The sequence below is a fragment of the Onychostoma macrolepis genome, chromosome 08 (assembly GCF_012432095.1).
Source record: "Onychostoma macrolepis isolate SWU-2019 chromosome 08, ASM1243209v1, whole genome shotgun sequence".
NCBI lineage: Eukaryota > Metazoa > Chordata > Actinopteri > Cypriniformes > Cyprinidae > Onychostoma > Onychostoma macrolepis.
In genome coordinates this window covers 3,780,247-3,806,472 of record NC_081162.1, presented here as the reverse complement: position 1 = coordinate 3,806,472, position 26,226 = coordinate 3,780,247, and the positions used below count along the sequence as shown (strand labels likewise).

At 39.7% G+C, this 26,226-nt stretch overlaps 1 protein-coding gene across 1 annotated transcript; it reads right to left on the bottom strand.

Annotated features, from left to right (window-relative positions):
- Window positions 1–5,731: 5,731 nt before the first annotated feature.
- On the bottom strand, window positions 5,732–12,789 carry LOC131546044 (E3 ubiquitin-protein ligase TRIM35-like). Its single transcript, XM_058785343.1, has 8 exons — window positions 12,515–12,789; window positions 11,938–12,281; window positions 9,167–9,462; window positions 8,978–9,073; window positions 7,308–7,538; window positions 7,203–7,225; window positions 6,442–6,560; window positions 5,732–6,231 (listed from the first exon to the last, which is right to left on the bottom strand). The coding sequence occupies exons 1-8, from the start codon at window positions 12,787–12,789 to the stop codon at window positions 5,732–5,734; spliced, it is 1,884 nt and encodes a 627-aa protein (XP_058641326.1).
- Between the last annotated feature and the right edge of the window lie 13,437 nt (window positions 12,790–26,226).

Sequence of the window (26,226 nt, the reverse complement as noted above, 5' to 3'; positions counted from 1 at the left end):
GCTCCAACGACGGGGAATAATCCAATGAACAAAGGTTGCGGGGATTTACTCCTCGTCTAAAGACCCGTAGTCTTAGAGAAGTACTCCTTGACGAGAGCACCGATCCTAGTTGCTCCAGATAAACAGACATGGCACCGCGCTTGAGGGACGACGAATACGAGATCCGCCATGGTCACAGCTAGAAACCAGACTCCAAGAGTCCGTATGACTCAGGCCTCCAAGCGACGACGCGCGGAGGTACCTCCTCACGCGAACCAACACACCACCGCGTGTTCCCCGTCTTCTATAGCGTTTCTTCCTCTGATGATATTCACAGTCCGGTAAGCGACGCAAATCAGATGGCAACATAGACAGGAACGGGGGGTCAGGAATCTTGTACCCTCCGTGGTTTGAATCAGAAACAGTCTCTACGGTCCATCGTAGATTAAGGAGAAACGAGCGATCATAAGCAAGCACTGTAGTAACTTTTTGAGCAGATGTGCAGACAAACAAGACAAAAATACTCAATAGAGATAACACAGACACCAGGCGACGGCTTGCCAAACTCCACACTGGCGCCATCTGTGTCATCAAAACATCAACCTGTTTTCTCTCGCCCTGTGGCTCCAATGTGGATGTGGATAATCTCTGTGCTGCCGCTTGTGACCTGCCTAGAGATGAATGACTTCACCATGCTAATAGGATAAGCAGTTCTGTACCTCAGCATGGTAGGGAGAGGGAATGTTCATAAGCGTCCATGCAAGCACTCACGTGAACGTCATTACTCCACACGCAAGCCGTGAGATTGTGGTTGATGCAATTTAACGGCCAATGCCATCTCTGCCAGCAGAAGGTGGATACATGGACACTCAACTGCAGACCCTAGCGGCTATTCAGAGTTTATCACAGAGAATGGTTCAATTTGAAGCTTTTCGGTCCTCCTCACCATCTCTACTTCCCGTTAAGGAAGGCGTTCCAATGATCGGGCAACAGAAGGCATGAAAGATGCTGATATATTATCTCTTCTTGCTACCCACCCTCTTTTTGATGATGCACAGCAGTTGGGAGAAGGGAGCCAATGTGAGGGAACTCATTCTGATTGGCCATGAAGGAGGTGCTTCCTTCAAATACACCCCAGCCAAGATTGTTGGCTTGCAGTCCCTATTGCCTGATCCAGCTCCTGTGTATGGGAAGGCCTATCGCAGACAAATTTTACACCTTGCATTCCAGTGGCACATGATTATACTTCTATGTTAAGATCAGTGTGGAAGAAACTGTGTCAAAAGCCTCAATTTAATGAAGGCTGTAGATGGTTGGCCAATGCCCGTTACTCAACAGAAACATGCATCCAGTAAAACAAACGACGCATGGATAGCTGGATGGACTGCCTTCAGCCCCATCTGTGCTTCCGCTAACCCTCAATGTCCCAGGAAGAAGTGTGCTAAAACTGACCATCTGATCTCAGGATCCTTTAATGCTGCTGCACATGCAGTTCATACAGGCAATGCTTTGGCTATAATGCTAGCAGCTGTATGGAAAACAATAAGCACAGATGACCAAGATTCTAAGAACCTTGTTGATTTGGCTTTGGTTGCTCACTGTCAATTGACACATGATGTGGGAGAGGCGATGTCTTTGGCTATTTTATGATGTAGACAAATATGGCTGTCACAAACCGCTTTGCCAGATGCCATATGAGGTGAACTAATGAATTTGCCAGTGGTCTTTCATTCAGACTCTCAAGAGGTGTTGGATAGGGCTGAGCTCTCTATCAGAATGAGAGAAACTGTTCAGCCATCCTGTCACAAACTTAGCGAATCCCAAATTTAGCGAATCCCAGAGGATGCAACAACCTGCTTGGTCTGGGCGCATGAGTAGTGATCCAGCTGTTATTCAGGGGCAGGGCTTTCAGGTCAAAAGGTCAAAACCTGCTTTCTCCTGAACTGCATAAGTTGGGAGAAAGTAGTCTTTGACCCATGTCTTCTATCCACCATAACTGACAGTGGTGTAAAGAGTACCTGAAAACCATACTTGAGTAAAAGTAAATACCTTACAGTGAAAATTAAACCTGATTTCAAAAGTTTGCATTTTCTGGCCCCCAAAATGCCGCTGTCATGTAATTGAACAGCCAAAGCACATAATTGTTTTTATATTTTTAATGAAAACGGTGTCATGTAAACATATTGAGTGAATATTATATATTTGTAATTCACCCAATATATGCACTAGATGGCACTAATACTTCATATTCTCTATTTAACCAAGTTAACAAAAGATTTACGCTACGTGTTAACACAAGTTTTACAAACGAATATATGATATATATGATATATATATATATATATATATATATATTATATATGTATATGTGTGTGTATTTATTTTTTATTTTTTGCATAAAATCGGTGTATTCCTAATTCTTGATTGTTTATCAAATGTTCATGCAAAGTGTCATTGTACGAAGGATTCAAGTGCAGGTCAATTTAATAAAGTAAAAAAAAAAAACGAAAAAAATAAATAAATAAACAAAACACGACAATCAGAAAACCATGGGAACAGAACTGAATAATCCTCAACAACTCAACCAAGGAAGGAAAAGACCTGACAATGATCACAGCAAACACAAGGGATAACAAAACTAACTAGACACAAATGCTGCTGATCAGGCAAAACAAGGGAGAATCAAAGAACTACAGAACAGACAAGAAACAGGAAACTAGGCTAAACAAAAGTTTAGCCTGACAGAGAACATGTAACAATATCATGTGGTCTCAGTCATACAGTGCGTTTAGCCCAAACCCAAAAGTCATTTTCATTCCATTAGTCAGATATAAAACATGCTGAAGATGGTCCCAATGTGAATTGAACTTACAAAGCATGATAAACAAGACAAGGATCTGAAACGACACCAGTCTCTCACGCAAGACGTGGCAAAATAGTCTCAATCGTTTGTGCTGGTTTGTGCTGTAAAAATTTTCGTTTGTGCTGCTTTGATTTTTTATATATATTTAAATAATATTTATAGGTCATTCTGAGGTCACTCAGCCCCCCACATGCTCCAAATTTACCCCAAATAGTCTCGTTTGTTTGTGTTTCATTTGTGCTTTTTTGTGCCGTAAAAATTTTCGTTTGTGCTGCTTCGGTTTTTTAGATATTTTTAGTGCTCTTTCTGAGGTCATGCTCCAAATTTGTGCTTCGTTTGTGCTGGTAATATTTTCGTTTTTTGCTACTGTCGACGCTGATGGTCATCTCCACAGTAGGCTAATGGGTGTGCCTAATAGAGAAATGCACCATTTCATACGGACCACATAATTAGAGAAGACTTGTTTTTTTATTTTAATTGGTTTGTTTAATAGTAGACATTTCAAGATTTCTATAGATTTATTTCTTGTCTGTGAGCCGGTACATTGTTGTGACACGCTCCATTCGCGGAGACTGTATGAGACGACAGAAAGCACATCCAAAAAAAGTTCTTTCAGCAGAAAAAATAAATAAAAAATTGCGAGGGATTGCGCGGGCACCTCCATATCATACAGTAAGTGTGATAATACTCCCACACTCCTCATAAACACTTGAAATGCGCCTACATAGTGATTTTATTATTAATATAAAAAATAATAATAATACCCTATTTTGGTCATATTCACTATTAATTGCCCAGCTTCCCATTAGTGATCTAGCACTGATTAGTCTACATTAGCCTACTTCTAATTTGGCCAAAGAAAACTTGTTAAAATAAAAAAAAATCTATATTAATCTGTGCATTTTTCAAATGTTTATTAAAGGTGCAAAAAGTCATAAACAAAAATCTATAAAAGCATTCGGGCAGCATTTTGTGTGTACGGTTCTAATCTCAAATTTGGTTTTCAGGATGGCATTTAAAAATACAACAACCATTCTTTTTTAAAAACAATTTCGTCATGGTTAAAAAAAGGAAAATCAAATGGATGCACAAGTAAAGGCTACACGGACCTGGAAACAAGCTATTGCATGTTTTATTTGTGCACAGAAACGAAAATAGGCCTAAATTAAGTCTTTATTTTTTTTGTTATTACTTTGTTTTTGGTTTGGTTTTGTAAAGACATGATGAACTAGGCCTATGTGTTTTTTTTTGTTGTTGTTGTTTTTTCCGTTTAATTAGCCTAATTGACAATTAAGTGACTGCAACTATTTCGTGTGATTTGGTTTGCCGTTTGAATTTTACCTTATTACTTCAACTGTATTGTTAAAAAAGACCGTAAAAAACAAAAATACTAGCACAAATGAAGCACAAACAAATTATATTATTGGGGTAAATTTGGAGCATGTGGGGGGATGAGTGACCTCAGAATGACCTATAAATATTATATATATATATATATATATATATAAATAAAAACAAAGTAGCACAAACGAAACTTTTACCTGCAAAAACCAGCACAAACGAAGCACAAACAAACGAGTCTATTTGTATGTGGGGGCAGAGTGACCTCAGAATGACCTATAAATATTATTTTAATATCTAAAAAACCAAAGCAGCACAAACGGAAATTTTTACAGCACAAACGACTGAGACTATTTTGCGACGTTTTGCGTTGGGTAGGGGGCCAACTTCACGGAGGTGTCACACACCTGTAATATATATATATATCAGTATATATATATAAAATATACTTCATCTTGAGTCAGAGCAAAAAAGACTGAAGATCTGACAGACAGACCAACATAACAAAGGATCTGATGCTGAGAGAGCAAATCAGAATAATTTTGATTTATAGACAATATAATAATAAAGAAAAAGAAGAAAGTGCTTGGTTATAAGAAAGTGGATAAGTGTCTTCACTCAGTGAGAGGGTGTAAAAAGGGCAACATAACTTTATTCCTAGCTCATGTACTTACGATGACAACAACCCTTACGAAAAAGAAGTTTATTCAAGTGTGCTATTAGTATACTTCTTTTAAACTAAAAATAGTTAAGTATACTGTTAGTCTACTTTTGATGTACTTCTCAGAAATGGGCTTTATGTACTTCTCTGAAATATACTTAAAATGACATTTAAGTATACTTGACTTGTACTTAGAAAAAGTCTAAATATATTTGAGCTATACTTGTGCTCCCGGAATCCGTGTTTTCATTGTTATATGGTAGGGGGCGCTAGTACACATCTTCTGTACTGAATTTCCAAAAAAAAAAAAAACACAAGTGAAGAAGAAACCGAAACAACAGATGCTACTAAACTAGTAGTTTACTGAGACTATACTTCAAAGTGTACTAAAAATGCTACAAGTATTTAATTAGTAAAGTATCAGTATACCTATAAGTTCACTCTTAGTATAGTTGCAGTACAAGCTAAAAACTTTGATCTAAACTAGTTGTGTACTCAAAGTTTACTACTGTTATACTTCAAGTATACTTAAAAGTGTACTTTTATATACTAGAAAGTGGGCCAATTTAGTCCCAAGGAGTATTGAAATAGTACTCAAGTATACTACTAGTACACTGATATTTGTATACTTACTACATAAAGCATACTTAAAAATATACTTGAACTTTACTTAAGTATACTAAATAAAATAAACTTGAAGTATACTACTTTTTGGTAAGGGAACAGTGAATCTAAATTGTTCAATGGGAAATTTTGTAGAATATGTTGAGTTAAATTTGACAAAATTCAGACTTTAACATATTAAATATGTAAGATGGCATAAGTTGCATATACATTTTAATTTATTAATCGCCAGGATCAAATGATGCTTCAGTGATTTTATGTTTTTACAGTTTAACTGGTAAAATCCTCAGACACCTAACTTCATCAAGATTACAGAAAAATGGAAAGATGACGTCAGTGAAGGTGGTTGTGAATGTGTGTAGATGTGTGTTAGTTACAGGATCAGAGAATGACACCGTTCCTCCGTCATACTCCAGATCAACTCTCACACACTCAAGATGCTCTTCAACAGGAAAACCAGGCCCAAGCAAACTGTACGGATCATACTTCACACACCAGACATTAGAGTTACAGAAATCATGTCCCTTCCTTTGGTTTGATTCTGTAGTTACTCCAAGACTCCAGCATTCGCTTTCATTAACCTCCACTTCCCAGAAGTGCATTCCTGAGTTAAAACCCTCTGAACCAAGAATACATTCACAGATGTCAAATCTCTCTGGATTATCAGGAAGCGGTTGTTCGTCCCAGATGTATTTCACACGGGTCAGATCATTAGACAGGATGAGACGAGGATGTGCTGTGCTTGGATCCAGAATCACAGGAGCTAATGATACAAAATCAACAGGTGCTTTTATTCTGATGCTCATATAATGATCAAGAGTGAACCGTACACAGATTATGATGAATTATGTCACTCAAACTCATCAGACATTTTCCTCTGATCACTGTGCTAAAATCAATGCTAAAATCTGTCAGTCTCCCCACATGCATCATTTCCAGTGTATGTAATGGCACAGATCGTCTCCAGACTTACACTTTTGGACAGAGTTCAGCATCTTCTTCCAGACTCTGTACGGCAGGTTGCCCAAGTAACGTGGCACATGAATCAAAGCTCCAGAAGGCATCTGTTGATCTGGCTGTAAGATCTGGACTCTGGAAGAACATTAAGGAGTCAGAACTGCTTTGGCTTTGGCTTCAGAAGCAGAGAAAACAGAGACTCAGTTTTATCACAAAATACAGCCTATAAATGTGGTTTTCCAGCCACAGAAAGACGTCACGTAAAGTCACATTTGGCTACCTCTGGAAAGACATTCATTGTACATATAACCTCGATTGTCAGCTAGAAAAAAATAACTAGAAAGAAGCCTTGTATTGCATTCATTATATTTTACTTAACCTACCGCCTTAATTTTTAATGTTTGTTTAAAGAAATCTGTCATGGGAACGTGCAGGGAGACTATATAAAAATGCGGACTTGTTAGAAAATGTTTACTCAATGAAATCATGGCGAGGTGGCTTCACTTGTTATGATGTCTTGAGCAATTCAGTTCTATATTAGTAGTTGTAGCCATAGCAGCGTGTACGTCGTCTCAGCTATATCTATAACTGCGGGAGAATGTGTCAGCGTGGACGTGCATCGTCTATGCCGGGCTTAGCTGCGCCTGATCGTAGTTTTAGTTGGTGCAACAGGTCTAAATATTTATCGTAAAGCTGGACGTTGCAAAGCCCAGCGTGGGGCTTACACCCAGCTTTTTTACGTCTAGATGGTCCAACCGGCCCCAGCAGATCACTCACCTTTCCATCGTGACTGGAAACTTCTGCAGAACAAACACACAATTTATCATTAACAACTTAATCAATCAATCAATCAATCAATCAGTCAATGATCTGAAATCAGACCTTTAAAAAGCAGACGTCATCGGCTTTCATTGTCTCCTCCAAATCTCTGATGGTGTGTGAAAGAGTGGAGATGTGTCTGTTCATGTCCTCCAGCTTCTCCTTCATCTTCTGCTTCTTCTGCTCTTCTTCCTCCCTCAGTGCAATGATTGTAGATGCTTCTTCATCTCTGAGAAACTGACGAAGCCTCTTAAACTGCTCTTTAATTTGATGCTCTGTGTATTCAGCTTGAGACTGAAATCAAATCACATTAACTTCATCTCAAATATGCAATTTATATTAAACAGACCTTTGAGAATTATGGACCTATGGTACTTCAGACATAATTAGTCAATCAGTGTTTCTGTGAAACCTTTTTTTTATACTTGAACTTGGTAAACTAAATTCTGGGTTTTCTTGTTTTTCGATGTTTCACATTGCTCATACTTTACCCATATTTATCAATTAATGTGGTGATGCAAACTACTCAACTTGATCAAATTTACCCATTTTGAATAAAAAAAAAATACTATCATTTATCATTCATGTAATCCGTAACTGAATGTGAGGAGACAAGAAACTTTCAAAATGTTATAGATACAAAAGAGTGAATGGATGCATATTTTAAAATTATTTACAAATTGTAAAGAAAAAGACAGTTTTCTGTGAGGGTTGTGTTTATGGGAAGGGTTATTATGGTTGGGGGCAGAATATACAGTTTGTACAGTATAAACATTATTTCTATGGAAAGTTCCTACAAGACATTAAAAACCAACATGTGTGCGTGTTACATTTACATTTAGTAATTTAGCAGATGCTTTTATCCAAAGCGACTTACAAATGAGGACAATAGAAGCAATCAAAACCAACAAAAGAGCAATAAAAAGCATGTGCTATGACTAGTCTTGGTTAGCACAATGCACAGGGCCGCTGCTGACCAAATGGGTGCCCTAAGCAGAATTGTATTGTTGTGCCCCCTCTGTCAAATATTATAGAAGTAAAAAAAATCACCTACTATAGGGGCCAAAATAGAACTTTAATAAAATATAAAAGTAAATATATTGTAATTAAATTATATTATTTACAAATTACAATTGTATCTCCAGACAGTTACCTATATGGCTACGATTTTATTACTACAGTTGTCTGATTGATTTTAAAGTCTCAAGCATTCAGAAATCTCGCAAAAGAAACCTAAGCAGTTTTACTACGATAAAACCATGGTTAATTTTTGTAAGGGTTTTTGTTGAAGAAATTATAGAGGCTGTAGCATTTCTATCGCAAAAAAAGGCCTAAATGTTTGGTCAATATTAACCAAGGACTTGATCGTCCTGTAAGTGTAACAGCAGCAATTACCAGGCCTTTGGCGCCCTTTACAGGCATTTGTAATAATATGTAATGTACATAAATTGTTTATTTTGTATTTCATTATGTATTTTAACAGTGTTATGTAATGAACCAAAAAATCTAAGTGGGCACACCATAGCTCCAGAAATAGAAAAATATTAATTTATGTTCTCACCACAGGTGACGTTTCGAGCTGAGCGGCGGTACTGAATATAAAACTAAAAAAATTATTATTTTTTTAATAAAATTAGAATAGAGAGTGCTAGAGTTAAGAGTCAAAAATGTTAAAATTAAGCTGTTCTAATCAATATTTAGTCATGTAATATGTCAGAAGACTCAATCCTCACCTTGATAAGTTGAAATGTTTTCTCAAACTCTCTTTTAAGGTTTTCTCCATGTTTAAGTTTCTCTTGTAAAGACTTCAGTGCTGTATTGAGCTCCTCCTAGAATTTAAGTGAAAATCTATAAGACTCTCAAGGTTACTTTAATATGATAACTAATACATAAGCTTATCCTTCTATGTAAACTTGTCTTACCGTATATGCTGGAACATCTTTTCTGATGGGTTTGAATGTTTGATTGGCATATATCTGTGTATCTCTGCACACTGAATACACAGGCTGGTTGTCCTCCAGACAGACGAGCTTGAGTTTCTCACCGTGTAAATTGCAGATCTCCTCAGATCCTGCTGAATGCCTCTCATTTCTCTCCTTCAGGAATGACTTGCACAAGGTTTTTAACACAAAATTACTGGAAGGATTTTTTGAGGGTCTTCTCCCGCAGACAGGACACTCCTGAGTTTCCTTGGCTTTCCACAACTGTTCCAGACACTCTTTACAGACATTGTGACTACATGATAATAGAACAGGAGCCTTGAAGATTTCATGACATACAGGACAAGACAGTTCTTCTATATTTAGTGAATCCATTTTCACGGTTTGAGCTCTAGCAACTGAAACTTTAGAAAAGAAAAATAACCACAATAATCACAAAGATCTGTTGTCTGTTTAGAGCCAAAATTCTCAAAAAACCTTAAAGTTGTTATCGTTGCTCTTCATTGATCACCGATTCCTTTTTGCTTTTGTCAAGGAGGAAGTAATAACCACACCTGTAGTCTCGGCACTTGAGCATTAGTCTACCTACAGTAAATGACGTATTTCCTGTATTTGGCCCAAATATGGACAAGTTGGCTTTAAGACCACAATAGTGTTTAACTTTTCATTAGGGTAAATGCAAAGTGGGCCACTTTTTGTGAAACATGTCATTTACATACCTAAATGTTTTTTTTTTCTTTATTATTTTAGTTAACTTTAAGCCCCAGCTTTAACAATTCATTAAATATTATTTGGAAGGTGTATACCAATACACATTCTGAGATCATGTACTCCAGACAAATTTCTTTCCAGGTAGGTATGCCTTGGTCTGGTAAAGTGGGTCATCCCTTATTTATCAAAATTTATTCTGTGTCTTCATTAAGAAAAAAACCAAAAAACCACATGATTTTTTTACACATGATTTATTAACATGTCTGATTCATTTAACTCAATTTATGTGTAGAATTCAAAATAACTGATAGAACATGTTCACATTGAATTTGATACAATCTGAATAGAAATCAAAATATTGATAAAAATGAATTCATCCAACTCATGCAACATATTAAAAATGGGACTACAACAAATGCAACAACAAGCAGTCTAACAAAAACTGAAAAAGAGTTAGAATGGTAACCAGCCTTTTTTTCTGTCTATGTTCTCTTAACACATTAAATTAACTTATATTCCATAAAATATTCCATATTTTAAAGCTCCATATTCTGCATCTACATTTTGCTATTAGACATGGTGTGGATTTCGTGTGCATTTAGAGAACTGAACTTTGACATTTTTAAGAGCTGGGACAGTCATGTGCATGCACTTCCTGCCACATGTGCATGCTCTCAAGTGGCTAAGACCGCAAATGTGGGTACTGGGACAGGCTCACAGAGTCAGTATGTCAAAAAAGAGAAATAATAATTCTCAGTCTCACTTGTGCTCACTCTTCTATTGTGGCCTTTTATCTTGAAATTATGATGAATAAAATGCAGTTAATATCTGTTGCTTTCGGTGACATGAACTCTGAATTTGCATATAGCGCAGAAATTGAAGATTATATATTTGTATTCATTTTGAGAAGTGTAAATGAAACAGTTTTAACAAATTGGATAGCAATCTGGTCAGCAAAAATGCATAAAGTGACAACTGTAAATAGGCCCTATATATACCATATATAAAGAAAATCCCTTGCTCAGAAATTTCGGTCCCACTTTATATTAGGTGGCCTTAACTACTATGTACTTACATAAAAAAAAGTACAATGTATTGCAAAAGACTATTGCTGCTATTGAGGTGGGATACAGGTAAGGTTAGGGACAGGTTTGGTGGTCTGGGTAGGTTTAAGGGTGGTTTAAGGTGTGAGGGATGGTTCAACAGTGTAATTATAAATGTAATTACAGAAATTAATTACAGATGTAATTACATATAGGTATTTAAAAAAATAAGTACAATGTAAAAACATGTATGTACACAATAAGTGCATTGTACCAAATGATTAATTTAAATGTAAGTACATGGTAGTTAAGACCACCTAATATAAAGTGGGCCCGAAATTTCAATTTAAATACTGTATAGCCATGCCACATTACACCAGAAATAATAATAATAATAATAATAATAATAATAATAATAATAATGATAATAATAGATATAATAACCTTACCTTGAATGAGTGATGTTTGTTCTAAACAAGTCATAGTCATTTTATGGGGCGAACGAGACGCGAGACGTGCGGATCCATACGCAATGCTTTTTTTTTTTTTCATAGACATGGTCATACACAGGCAGGGTCGAGCATCAAGAAACACATGTATAAGGCAAGACAAAGAGTATTCCTAGGGCTGGCGTAGGTCATCGATCGGCGAACAAAATACAGAGGGCTTGACAACAGGAGTAATCTAGAAACATGAGCAATAGTCCAGACAAGGTACAAACAGAGTCCGAGCGGCGAGACAAGGGTTAATCCAAGCTACACAGGCAGGAATCAGGAAACAGGAAACAAGGCAACACGAAATGACTAGACTAACTAGAACTAGAACCTAGGCTCCGTAAAGCAGCTAACACTAGGAGAGTGATAAACGCAGAACAATATTTCACAGTGAGAAAGAGGAAGTCCCTGACTTATGTAACATGTCTGATTGAATTCAGCTGTGTATGTGTAATCAGTGCAGTGGATGATGGGAACTGTAGTGAGCGAACGGAAGTGCATGAACGGTGCGCGGTGGAGCGGAGGCAGAACAGGGGGAGGGACGGAGGGCCAGGTCCACGTGGAAAGGCCGGGGACTGAGGCAGAGCAGGGCAGCAAGGTGGAGTAGGGAACCAGGGCAGAACCAGTAGAGCAGGAAACCAGGGCGGAGCCGACGGAGCAGGAGCCCTGAGTGGAGCCGGAGACCAGGACGGAGCCGACAGAGCAGAAACCCACCAGGGCGGAGCCAACGGAACAGGAGTCCAGCAGGACGGAGAAGCCGAAACTGGAACCCACCAGGGCGGAGCAGACGGAACGGAAAACCACCACGGAGGGCCAGACTGGTCAGAAGCCCATGACCGAAACTGAGACCTAGGAAGAGCAGAGACAGACAACACAGACAGAGTATTGATAGGATTGGCTGATAGTTCACAATCAAGGGCACTGAAAGAGGTTGAAGTGGACAGCTCAGAATCAGACTTATTGAGGGAAACTGGACTGGTAGGTAGTTCACAAACAGATTCATGGGCTGATAAGGGATAGACTGACAGTTCAAAACAAAACAGTCAGGAAGTTCACAGACAGTATAATTGGATGTGACAGACAAGGCTGAGAGTTCAGAGACAGCCTCCTTGGCTGGATCGGGACGGGATAATAGTTCATATTTGGCCTCCGTGGCCAGTTCAGAGCAGGACAAAAGTTCATAAGTGGTCTCCGTGGCTGGAACAGGACAGGCAGAGAGATCACAAACGGCCTCCATAGCCATGACCGGATGGGACGAGGATTCGCAGATGGCCTCCATAGCCGTGACAGGACAGGACAAAAGTTCATAAGTGGGTACCACTGACACCTCTAGAGGTTCTGCAGTGGATGCCGCCATCTCTGGAGGTTCTACAGTAGTACCATCAGGTTACAGGGAGAGTTCAACAATGGTTCCTTCGACCGTGACATGACAGGCTGAAAGTGTATTGCTGGGCGCCACCACCATGCAAGGCACTGAAGCGAGTGCCACCACTTCGGGAGATTCTGCAGCATGCGCCGTCACCTCTGGAGAATCTGCAGCTGGCACCATCGCTTCGGGGAACACAGCAGCGAGCACCACTACCTCAGGAGCTTCTGCAGCACCAGCCGCCAACCTCTGGAGACATCATAGTGGCCGCTGCCACCTCTGGGAGTTCTGTGGTGGTGTACGCAGCCCAAACACACCAAAAAGCGATCCCCATCATGGGAAGCACTTCAGACAGGGGAATCAATTCAGGAACAGGAGGACTAGAATGAGTGGGTTTGGGGATACCAGCTGTGCGTGCAGACACCAGTGGTGCATCCCTCACACTGGATACCAGACTGAGATACCGAAGGACTGACCTTGAATATCTGGATATGACAGACAAGACGTGACATGACTCTGGAAGATCAGTTGTGATGTGACGAGACTCTGCAAGATCAGCGGAGACGTGACGAGACTCTGGAAGATCAGCTGAGACATGACCTGACTCAAGATGATCAACTGTGACTTGACTGGACACATGATGATCGACCGTGACTTGACTGGACTCATGATGATCAACTGTGACTTGACTTGACTCATGAAGATCAACTGTGACATGACTGGATTCATGATGATAAATTGTGAGTTGACTCAAGATTGGCAGGATCGTGACGGGGTGCTATTGTGTCTGCCATTTTGCGATCTGGCTCCACTGACGCCGCCATTTTGTGAGTGTGCTCTGGTGCAGCCACCATCTCAGTCACAGACACGATGTTGCGTTCCTCCTCCACGACACCCACAGTAAACAAAGAGCCAGCACACAGCAAAGCATAGTCCATAAAATCCTTTAAACTACAATTAAACTTCCCCTCAGGTAACCATGACTTTATGGGCTCACTTAGAGCGAAACGGAAAAAGTCTTTTAATACGACCTCACCAAAAGGTACCCTATAAGATAACTCACAGTATTGAGAGACGTACTCCTCAATGGATAAGCTCCCTTGTCGCAGGTCGAGCAGCTGGTCGACTGGGTCCATACCTGGCCAGGGCCCTTTAGAAAAGTCGCTGGATCCTCGTGTGGCCGAGTAATCTTCCAAAATCTTTAACGGGGCGAACGAGACGTGAGACGTGCGGATCCATACACAAAGCTTTTTTCATAGACATGGTCATACACAGGCAGGGTCGAGCGTCAGGAAACGAGGATATGTGTAAGGCAAGGCAAAGAGTATTCCTAGGGCTGGCGTAGGTCATCGATCGGCGAACAAAATCCAGAGGGCTTGACAACAGGGGTAATCTAGAAACATGAGCAATAGTCCAGACGAGGTACAAACAGAGTCCAAGCAATCCAAAAAACAGAAGCCGCGCTTGACTCTGCCATCAAAAGAATCGCTTACCTCGAATCAAAGACGGATGACCTGGAGAAGGAAAAAAACTCCATCTCTACGGTATACGGGAGGGCACCGAAGGCCAGAAACCACTCCTCGAATTTATAAGTGACGTTGGCACAATGGCTGGGGCCGGACAAATCGTTCACTTTAGAACGGGTTCATCGCACACTAGCGTCCGGGAAGCCCAACCAAAACAGAGCTATCCTCATCCGTTTCTTAAAGTTTCAGGAGAAGGAATTTGTCTACCGTGAATCAAAGCGGCGTGACATCATGCACGACAGGGTCAAGATATCCTTCGCGCAGGACCTCTCAGCTGAGACAGTATGGATCCGACGGGGATTTAACCCAGTTACAAAGCTATTTGTTGACATCAACGCGTTCCGTGGTTTCCAACATAACCCTTGCAAGCTGAGAGTGCTACACAACGGCAAGATTAATCTTTTTTCAACACCGCAAGAAGCTGAAAAGTTCTACAAAAGCATCTCACAGCCAACGTACAATCTTCTGTTAAGTGAACTACGGAGTTGCACCAACACGTCTTAGAAATATTTGATCAGCTTGAATATAGCGGACGATTGAGATGTAGGCTACAGTGGGAGTGAGTTCAAGCCATTTGAAATATGTTTTAGTTGACGTGTTGAGTTGTATGCCTACTGTACAGTTTTGTTCGACTAGTTGATTGGGTACAACTGAGTTGTTTTTGTTATATATATTTCGTAGATTATGTATATAAAGGGTATTGTTCTGATAGGGTCAAACTTTATTAAGTTGAATTACACGTTTGAGTTACAGACTGTTAAAAGGGTTAAAAGGAACAGACTGTTGTTGAGATCTTGAGCTGAGCTATGCTGGCTAGTTGCTCCTCAAATATTGTGGATCAGTGTCCCTCAGATTTTCAATTAACGGGAGGGGTTGGCATCTCGTTTGAGAATGCCAGAGTTGAAAGTGGAAAAGAGTTGAAAGCCTGTTACACTGAGTGTGGGAGGGGACTCTATTAACTCTATTATTATTATACTATTTTTGTAATGTGTATTTTTTTTTTTTTTATTATTATTATTATTTCTATCTTCCCTAATATACTAAGACAGTAATTTATGGAGAAAACAAAACTAAAAGGTAATCTGGATATTAAAATTACAAATTGGAATGTCCGGGGAATGAGAAAATTGGCCAAACTGAAACAAGTTTTGAATAGGGTAACATATTTTTCATAATATTAATAAGGGTCTTGAATATACTATACAAGAGATACAATGAAAAAGACACAGCAATGTTATCTGCAGATGCATGTCAAGCATTTGACAGGATAGAATGGGACTATCTTTTTGAACAGCTTCCAAGGTTTGGATTAGGCTAAACGTTTCTCAAGTGGATTCAGATTCTATACACAAACCCAGCAGTTGAGATATTAACTAATAATACCATCTCAAAACCTTTTAATCTACAACGATCTACTCATCAAGGGTGCCCTCTATCCCCACTGTTGTTTGTGTTGGCAGTCGAACCCTTAGCTATGGCAGTAAGATCCCATACAGGAATATCAGGTATCACAATTGGGGGGGAGGGATGATCGTATCTCTTTATTTGCAGATGATGTTATATTTTTTCACACACACACACACACACACACACAAAAGAAAGCAAACAAAGGAATGTAAGATTGTAGGATTTCGTCATGTGAAAGTTAGTGCGTGCAAAAGACTTATCTGTAGTACATCAATGTCCAAACACTGTCCATAGCTGAAGTTGGCTGACAGCAAATTAATAATCCAACCTCTTGTAATGAAAACACACCACAGCTCTCAAACACCAGACTCTTCCTAACCAGGAATAGTCAAAAATAGTCCAGACTAGTCTCACATCAAAAAGCACTTCAAATCCATATTCAAACTGGACCATGATGTGGTGACCTCACCAATAAAGAGTCCTTCTAAAATGCTTACAAATACACTGTCTTAAACTATTAGCATCAATCCAAACATAGGCCATACATACATGTAACATCTCTGCAAAAAACATCAACTCCTTACTTTAGACTGGGCTTGAAATGACACATTTCCCAACCAGGACACAGCACAACGTGCTCCAACAGGTGAGCTATGCTGGCTACTGCTGCTTACTATTGTTCTATTGTTACTCCCTCTACCCGCATGGCTTTACTTAAGGAAACCTAACACCCCTAGTGGTAAGGAAGAAAACTGCCCACAAAATTCTTATTAACAGGCTCATGTCTGTTACACCTCAAATATGACTCATGAGACCCACTTTCCTGCAGAGTTTAGCTCCAAGTTTGATCAAACTCATCCACCTGTGATTTTCTAATGATCCTGAAGACATGCTCAGGTGTGTTTGATTAAGGTTAGAAGTTAGAACTAAACTCTGCAGGAAAGTGGATCTTGCGAGCCAGATTTGAGGAATCCTGGCCTATATGAAAACAACAGGTTCTGAAAAGGTGTCTTTTGGTTTGAGCCATTCCAGTTCAATTGAGTGACTAAAGAATGGCCAGTCAATGTTAGTATTCTCCTAGTTGCATTACAGGGCTGCCTTCACAAAACCTGCGTGGGCCCAAAGGTACAAAAATGGCCCACACTGGGCCATTATTGGTCTTGTATGACAGAAGTCCTGTTCAACTTTTCTACTGCCGTAATCCATCTAGGTCTGCAGCTGTAGTTCCTCACATACACTGAATCTCCAAATTCAAAACTTCTGAGTTTGCAACTTTTGTCATGGCCTTTTTGTCTTTGTTGTTTTTTCAGAACTTTGTTCTGCACATCAAGAAGGAGTAAGTCAAATGTGGATTTCTTTCTTGACGTCAACATCTAAGCAGGTGACAACCCAATGTTGAGTGAGGAGCGATTCTATAGTTAAACAAGAATCTTGCTATGCTTGTCTGCACAGTGTCACCAGTCATCGTTTTCATCCCCTCTGTGAAAGTTTGAACTAGAGGTCTTCACGGGCCCAAAAATTCATACCCGAATGCGAAGAGATCCGTAAATGTGCTGCACCGAACCGACCTGGACTCGTGTTTTATTTGAAAGTGTGACCCGAACCCGTGCAGACACGAGAAATACCTTAAATGTACTACCCGGACCCGACCAGGTGCGTCTCTTCTTCAGTTTAGTTTCAGCTTTTTTTTTTCAAAATCACTCATGAAGGAGTGATTTTCGCTCTGCTTCTGGCGGCTCGAGGTAACGCGTGTTTTATTTATTTATTTATTTTTCTTTCACCTTATTTCCCGCTCACAATTTTCTCATCCTAATTTTACAAACTGCAAGTTACAAAACACACGCATGCTGACTGACACTCTCTGATCGACTCGGGTAATACACACAATGTTAAACAGACCCGGGACTCAAAGTAATAAATTGGGACCTGACCCGGACTTGGCTGACCATTTAAAATATAGACCCGAACCTGTACAGGTCCCGGGTCAGGTCCTGGATCCTCGGGTCTCGGGTCCTCCGTGAAGACCTCTAGTTTGAACAGCACGCTCAGCTAGGCCGTTAGAAGGATGGCAAGGAGCTGAAGTTGCCATTTCTCTTCATGAAGGTTTTAAATTCTTCACTTATGCCATTGTCTGGCATTTTAGGCAATCCATGTGCACTGAAACACATTCTCCATTTCTCAATGGTGATTTGGGAAGTGCCATGTGTGACAGGATAATCTTCATCCACTTGGAATGAGAATCTACCACAATGGGGAACATCATTCCTAAAAAGGGCCCAACAAAGTCTACATGAAGTCTTTCCCAGGGTGAGCCCAGCCACTCCAACGGGTGCTGGAGATTGAGCAGGTGCCTTTTTGAAACCTTGACTCACCTCACATTTCTGCACTGTTCTCTCTACATCCTGATCCATACCAGGCCACCACATATATGATCGGTCCAATCCCTTCATTCTTGACATGCTTGAATGGGTCTGGTATAACTGACTCAGTAAAGCAGCTCGACCTTGTGATAGTATGATGACTCTTGCTCCCCAAGCCACACATCTATCTTTGACGCTCAAAGCATCTCTCCTGTTATAATATGGCAACAGTTGTGTCTCTGTTGTTTCAGATCAACCCTTCAGTACATACTCATGGACCTGGGAGAGTGTTATGTCATGCATTGTCCACTTCCATATTTGTGCTGCACTGACAGGTGAGTCATCCATTAACTCTGTCATCAGCACTTGATCATTAGTGTCATCAGGTTCTCCTTCACCTGGCACTGGGAGTCTACTCAGGGCATCAGCATTTTGGTGGTTCTTTCCAGACTTGTAGACAATGTTGTACTGATAAGCTTGTAACATCACAGCCCACCTTTGCACTCAGAGTGTTCCCATTTGAGGAACTGCCTTAGTTTTATTAAAAATATTAATTAAGCCCTTCTTTGTCCAACTGTGAATAATGCTTCTCTGCAGGTGTTAGTGTTCTTGACATGAATCCAAGGGGTCTCTCCAGATTCTCCCCACTGTTGCAGTTGCAGCTGTATTTCTTCCTATTTTTCCACGTGTAACGTGTCTTTCATAAATCTTCATTCATTGGCTTTGTGACTTTTCCCACTGCACCTATGATTTTCTCTGGTTTCTTTTGGTCCACTTGTTTCTCCCTTCATTCAGCGTATTTTCGTAGCTATGTGCTATTATGGACCTATTGTTTTGGCTGCACATTTTTGCAGGGAGTAGTGGAAGGGACTCCATTTGTGTTTTGTGCTGTTGTTATCAGCACTTTAATTCAGCTGGAGTTGAGTTTTATTAATGGCTCCTTTAGAAGTCTTCTTAAAGGAACCTTCAGAACAGTCACTTGAGCTTTTCACAAAAGATCAACTCTTGTAGTTGGCCTCTTATTATGATACTTATTATTGGTATTCCATTACCAATAGTGAGAAACGACTGAAGGATAGTGTGAAGGAAATCATTAGAAATGTTTTGATAGGCAATGATGTTTTGAAAGTTTAGCTGGTTTAAGCTAAGAGAAGGAAAGACAGTTTAAAGAGAAATGTGTCTTGAACATGAATGGTTTCTTAAGGAGTTGGAATTGAAAGCAGCTGCTGAAAGGCTAACTCCAAGAGTAGATTTAAAAACTGTCTGCCTGAGGTTGTGTCTGTCTATTTGAATGAGCAGAAAGTAGTGACTTTAGAACAAGCTGCAATATTGGCAGATGAGTTTGTTTTAACCCATGAGGCAACTTTTAGTGACAAACAAAATTTTAAAAGGTAAGGGCAAGCACAATAGGTCCTGCTTTGTAAAGTCTAATGTCCCCTGTCTCATCATCCATTTAGATAATGACTCGTGACAGTTCAATTTCAGGATGAGACTGTTTTTATTGTAAGAGACAAGGGGTGATGTCCCATTCAAGAAAGGTGAGTTGGCTGGATCATCATAGTTTTTGATGGATTTGTTAAGTTAAGTCGTGACGTATTGTCAAGTATGGTGACCCATACTCGAAATGGTGCTCTGCATTTAACCCATCCAAATGCACACACACAGCAGTGAGTAGTGAACAAGTGCACACACACACACAGTGAACACACACCCGGAGCAGCGCCCGGGGAGCAATTAGGGGTTCGGTGCCTTGCTCAAGGGCACCCTAGTCATGGTATCGAAGGTGGAGAGAGTGCTGTTCATTCACAATCCCCACCTTCAATCCCCACAAACCAGCAACCTTCAGGTTACAAGCCCGACTCCCTAACCATTAGGCCACGACTACTCCCTGTCGTGGTTGTCTGCTTGTCTTCTGATTTTGAGGCAATTTTGAGGCAATCTATAAAGATCTGAAGAGGTACAGGAGCTTTTCAGTCTGTGATTCTGTGTGACGCTTTGTCATTTACTGAAAAATCAGCCCAAGCTTCTGATGTAATAGTTAAAGTCTTTGGTGGAGGATTTTTTGTCTATGCCTTTACATCGCATTCATCTACAATCAGATTTGGTCATTGGGGATGTTGTGGTTGCACTTTGTTCCCAAAGGAGCCTTTAAAATTGGTAAAGGAGAAGTGGTTAGCTCTTGAACATTCTACTTCTAGTAATCTCTTGGACTATGTGTCTAACTTTCATTTCAGGTATAGGGCCTGTGAACTGGCCAAAGAAAATCTGAAAGCAGCTCTGGAGCAGATTTAAGTGTTGTTATATGGCCGAAAATCCAAGTATTATGTGTTTTGTTCAGGAGACCAAGTGCTTGTGCTCTTAGGCTCAAAATTAAGTCAGAAAGTTGAGTGTAACTTCCAAGTTAAGACTCCAGATCGAAAACAGAAAACCTGCATGTGCCATGTTCATTTCTTTAAAGCCTTACTTTGACCATAATCAGTCAGTGTTCAAGGAGGTCAAAGCCTTGGCTGTGTTGAATTCTCCATCTATTGAGACAGAAGGAAGTGTTTGCTGTCACTGAAATTGCACAGATTAGCAAAGTCTGGCTAATTTTGATTCTCATTTGTCCTTTCAACCTGCTCCAATATTATTCAGTTAATTTGTTAGCATCTGGCCTTGTTTTCTGATGTTCCATCTTGTATGTGGGTCAGGCTTAGAGTCCTCAGAGGGCCGGGCTTGGGCCAATTTTTACATCATACCTCACATGTGGCCCGGCCTGTTTTAGAGCTCTCCTTTTTTATATTTTAGATATCAGTCAATTAAAAGAAAGTTGATGATGGTAAAACAAATACAGATATACATTTTATCACACAGACACAGTCTATTCATGTACATACGCGAGCAGGTTTCCAGAAGATTCACATGCAATGGAGAACATAAAGAGAAAAATCGCCAATGGTGAACTAAAAACTGAAAAAAACACTAGAGGAAAGACAAACTTCTGGGCGGCTTTTCAAGTAGTGACAACCTTAAATGACGAGCCAATTTTGAGTGCGGAGGATGTAGTGGATCAGCCAGCAGAAGCAAATAAATGAGTGTGAGTGATTTCCTCGCCAAACCAACACTGAAATTACAAATTGCGTCTAAATGTGTGAATTTCTGTTGTATGGACATAGGGCCCTTTGAAACAGTAGCAGAGAATGGTTTCATTGAGTTAGCACAAGAGCTAATATATGTAGCCGCAACCCACGGCTGTCTGTCAGCTACATGTTTACTCCCTGACCCCACCACAATCTCCTGAAAGTGCAAAGAAATGGTGACTGCTAAGAGAGGGGACGTGGTTGAAGAGATCAAGAGGGTCATGTCGTAAATAAATGTGGGCATAGCAGGGTGTTCACCACAACAAGGAGACAATATCCAAAAAGAGTTGCAGATACAGTTAGTCTCAGTCCTTGGCTTAGATGCATCAGTAATGAATAATGTTGTCGAGACCACTTGTACAACACTGTCCTCCGGCATGCCTTGAACCCAGATGAGCTTAAAGAAACAGTCCCAGAAATGGCAGAGACCCTTCAAGCAGCCAATGCCAATATCTAAAGCAATCTGGTATAACCAACCAGTTGTTAAAAAATTTCAAACAAATGGCAGAAACCAGATACAGCATCGTATCCCTTACCCTGGAGTTAAGTGAATCAGTCCATTCTGAGTTACAGGCGATACTTAAGAGCCTAGGCGAGAGCCAGCGACTACACGATGTGTCCCCAGATGTGCTGGCCTTCCTGGTGCAATTTCTGTGCTTGTTCTACGATGCACAAAGGGAGTTGGAGGGGGATAAATACGCAAAACTGAACCTTGTCATGCCCTGGCTACAAAAACTGAAACGCCATTGCCAGCCAGATGTGTCAGACACTGAAAAGAGGACTTACAGCATCATTTCTTGCCATTAGTGATTGCTACTTTTGTCCTCAGGAGGAAAAGGCGAAGCATATATTGCTAAACCTGGTTCAGCTGTCCCACCCCCACACAGCAGACTGTATAAGAGCTTGTGTCCACAGGTGCACCCAGGAGTGGGGAGTACCAAAAAACAAGATTCTAACTGTAATAACTGATAATGGTATAGACATGGTTGCAGCGTTTAAAAATAATGAACTGGACGACCACAGTAGCACCGAGGAAGAATCCCAGGAGGACAGTGAGGAAGACTCAGAGGATGACGTCGAAGACCAAAGGTAAGTTCTTTTAGTTTGTAGATTCTGATAACCTCTTTAGTATCGGCCTACATTGTGTCATAGTCAGTGTGCTATGCTTAATATCATTACTACATCATTTTTCTCATGGAAATTGAATTTCCTGTAGAGAATTAATAAAGACTCTGTCCTTTTCTCTGTGTTTCTTTTACATCCTGTAGGTTTGGAGCACTAGAGAGGATGCCCTGTGTCGTACATGCCTTGCAACTTGTGGTGAAAATAATCCAGACAGAAGCAAGTGTCAAAAGCCTCCTAGAAAGAGTTCAACTACTTGTTAGACACTTACGCAAGTCATCTGTGGCAACAGAGCAACTGCTGCAGCTGTCTGGACTCGCTCTGATCAAAGCCTGCCCCAGATGGTCCAGCACCTACCTGATGATAACACTTATTGATGTGAAGGACTCACTTTCTTGATGGGCTGGGATTGTCTGCTGCCAAGTGAGTGGCAAAGGCTAACTGCACTCAGAGATCTGCTCCTCCCATTTGCTGATCACACCCAGATGCTCCAGAGTGACACTCGGTTAAGCCTGCCCTCCTGGACCTGAGAGCCCACCTATCTGAGTTTCCCCATGCCCAAGGTTCTAGCCACAAGGACTTAACTTCTCTATCACAAAAGATGAAGGCAAACCTAGACCAGCGCTTTAACTGCTTCCTTGATCCCAGTGATTCAAAGTTCTCACCCCTCACTATTGCTGCATGCTTCCTCGATCTGACAATCTCAGCTGATGCACTCATTGAAAATGACGACGAACACATCCAGGAGCTACTGAGTTGAGCAGAACATTACATTGCTCAAATGGTGTTTCCTGTAATACAGGAGGAGGCTGCTGAAAATAAGGGAGGAGAGGAGAGATTTGAGGAACGAGAACCACAAGTAAAGTGATCCAGATTTAGATTTCTAACAAAAGTAAGTGCAAACCGGCCATCTAGACCTAGCCACGCAAAGCTTTGTGTCAGACAGGAAATTCAAAAATTCAAGGGGCAGCTGTCACAGCCCATTAATGAAGAGACTGCCTCGGCTTTTGGGCTATACATGGATCTACCTATCAACATCTAAAACCTCTGGCCCAAGACCTTCTTGCTGTACCATAAATGTAGGAATACATCCTTCTTATGTACAAGTCCAAATACAGAGTCATTCAGTATAACACAAGTCAAGTTGTAAGCCTGTAATTTTTGTTTAAGATTTCAAATGTTATTTTGCTTCCAAATACAGGTATACACCGTTAATGGTTATTATACAGAAAATACTGTTCTCTTGAATGCATTGGCAGATAAAGCTATGTTAGGAATATATGTTCAGCTGCTTTTGAACATCTGTGTTTATTGCACATTTATTTGAAGTTTCAGAAAATAAATTCAGTTTTTCCACAACAGCTAAAGAAAACATTTTTGGTTTTTACTTGAACTATAGACCACTTTTACCTATCCTTAATATATGATACCTTATAAATTAGCAAGGGCAGCACAGACATTTTTGATATCATTGATACATTAATATCCAACTAAGAAAAAGGGATATGAGTTACACAAGTGCTAAGAGTGCAGTGGCAATACAGCCTGTTAATATATTAAGATAATATAGGGCTGTTACCAATCATATGAAATCAGTATCTACAAAATCAATCTTTCCACTGCAGAAGAAACAGAAGTGACTGGAGTGGCATTCAGATGTATTTACACAGACAGTTCAGTGTAGCTGAAATATAGCACGAATGTATTTACGCTCCATGCAAAATTATAACAGCATAAATAATGTTGTGAGCTCGGTATTTTAAAAAATATATATTTTTTTAATATACAAATGTGAAATGTTGGAAAAAATGGTAGGCTACTATGAAAGTAAACCGCCAGTAGGTGGCAGCAAGTGACTATCTTAATTAACGAGTTATTGAAAGCATGTCTTCAAACGATTCCTTATGAATGGACCACTGAATCACTGACTCAAATTATTCAAAATTCAAAAACGTGAATCATTCATTAACAAAACACCGCTGTGTGTTGATCAGACATGCGCGACTCTTCTGCTGTGATCTTTGTTTGGATATTTTCATTAACCAAAATGAAGCAAAAACAGTCAACGTTGACAACATATCCTTTCAATAAATTCAAATTCAAATTCAAATACTGAACTAAAATGAATAGCCTACTAACAACTCGTTTTAAGTCTTGTATAAAATGTCAAATTTGCAATCGTGGTTTTCAGGGAACTTTTTTTGTGAATATATCTTTAAACATTATAAAATACATTAAAATCAGTATTTTTCTCAAAGGTTAGAATTTGTTGTTGTCTGGGATATTTTGAAGAGTCTTCTTTTGAAATTATGTCACATAAATTTTCAGAAATGCCACACAAGCTCTCACTAAAAGACCTGATTGCATTCACATATTATTTCAATCTAAAAAGTAAACAAAACCAACACCAAACCAAAGAAAAAAAAAAGAAAAAAAAAAGTGTGTGAGTGAGCATGCTTGTGGCATTTGTGCTCTAGTATCAGGGCTTTGTTTTTGTGTGCCTACAGATAGATAGTAGGCTATCATAAAAAAAAGTCACAGAGCCTCATACCACTGAGATGAAGGAAACCATGATTTTAATGAAGGAAAATTCAGTTGGGGTCATTCTGGAAAAAATAAATAACCCCACCTCGACTAACTATTATAAAGGTAATCACACTCACTACAAACTTCCTGGCGAGTGTGTTGGAGCTTGTTGAAGCTAAACTATTGCTAATCCCATTCCTATATACACTGCACACAAAGTACAGTCCTCGCACCCTCCGTCCACTCCAGATGATAGATTAACATCAACAATCTACTTCAGTCACAAAATAATACATGGTGGCTAACGTTAACTTAATGCACTCACCGCAATCAGCAGTACCCATCCTGCATCGCCGGGCAATAGTGTTAGCTAGCTAACAGATCAAAATGTCCAATAAACTGCTTACCGTTTAAACACAATTCGCACTGCTCAAAACCCCTCTCGACAGACGAAAAAATGCCTGTACGTCCGCCGGGCAGGGGTTCAAACAGGGAAAATGGCGGATTGACATCATTTGAATGCATTTACCTTAAACTTATTCACACATTCAAATACTGATACAAATTAGTAGAATATACTAATATTTTTACAGTAATGCAGTCAAACTTAAATAACTTTAGTGCATTAAATTGTTTAAGTAGATATGAAATCCGGGGTAACAAGAATTTCGGAGTGAAATATATATATATATATATATATATATATATATATTTCCTTCAGTTGTAAGCACACCACCAAGCAACCATGGGGAATCAAACCAAAACGTTTATTAAAATAAATAAATAAATAGATTACTTAATAGATATACATTCATAGATAATTTTTTTTGTTACGAAAGAAGTCACTGATCTTGAACAATTTATAAGTCTAAAACTTTTGATTTATTATTATGCAAATACAGCACAAACCGATTGTGAACACACGTTTCACAAAAGAAATTGTAATCGTGACAAAGCTTTTAAAAAATGGAGCGTGTAAGATACAGATAAGCTTATAAACATACACATTTGCTGTTAAAACAATAGCAGTTAAGTTTTGCATGTATCTGCGTGGTACCCGCTTCATTCCTCTGCATTGGAACGTTCGGAAAAAAACATCAAAGGTTGCCATGACAACACCGCATCTTGAGTCTTTGTGACGTCAGCCCGAGCAGCCGTATAAAAGCCAGTGGAACTGCGCTCGAGTTGTGACATAGTTAAGCTGGTTACTGGTATAAATCAACCGATTTGTGCTAGAAATTTCACTACTTTTGTAGTTGAAAAACCGCTCGAACTGCGTTATATCACTTGATTTGTAGAATTTTAATCAACCTGTGACAAATTCAGTTGACAAAGGTTTTGCCAAGAACATTAGAGATCCAGAACAAT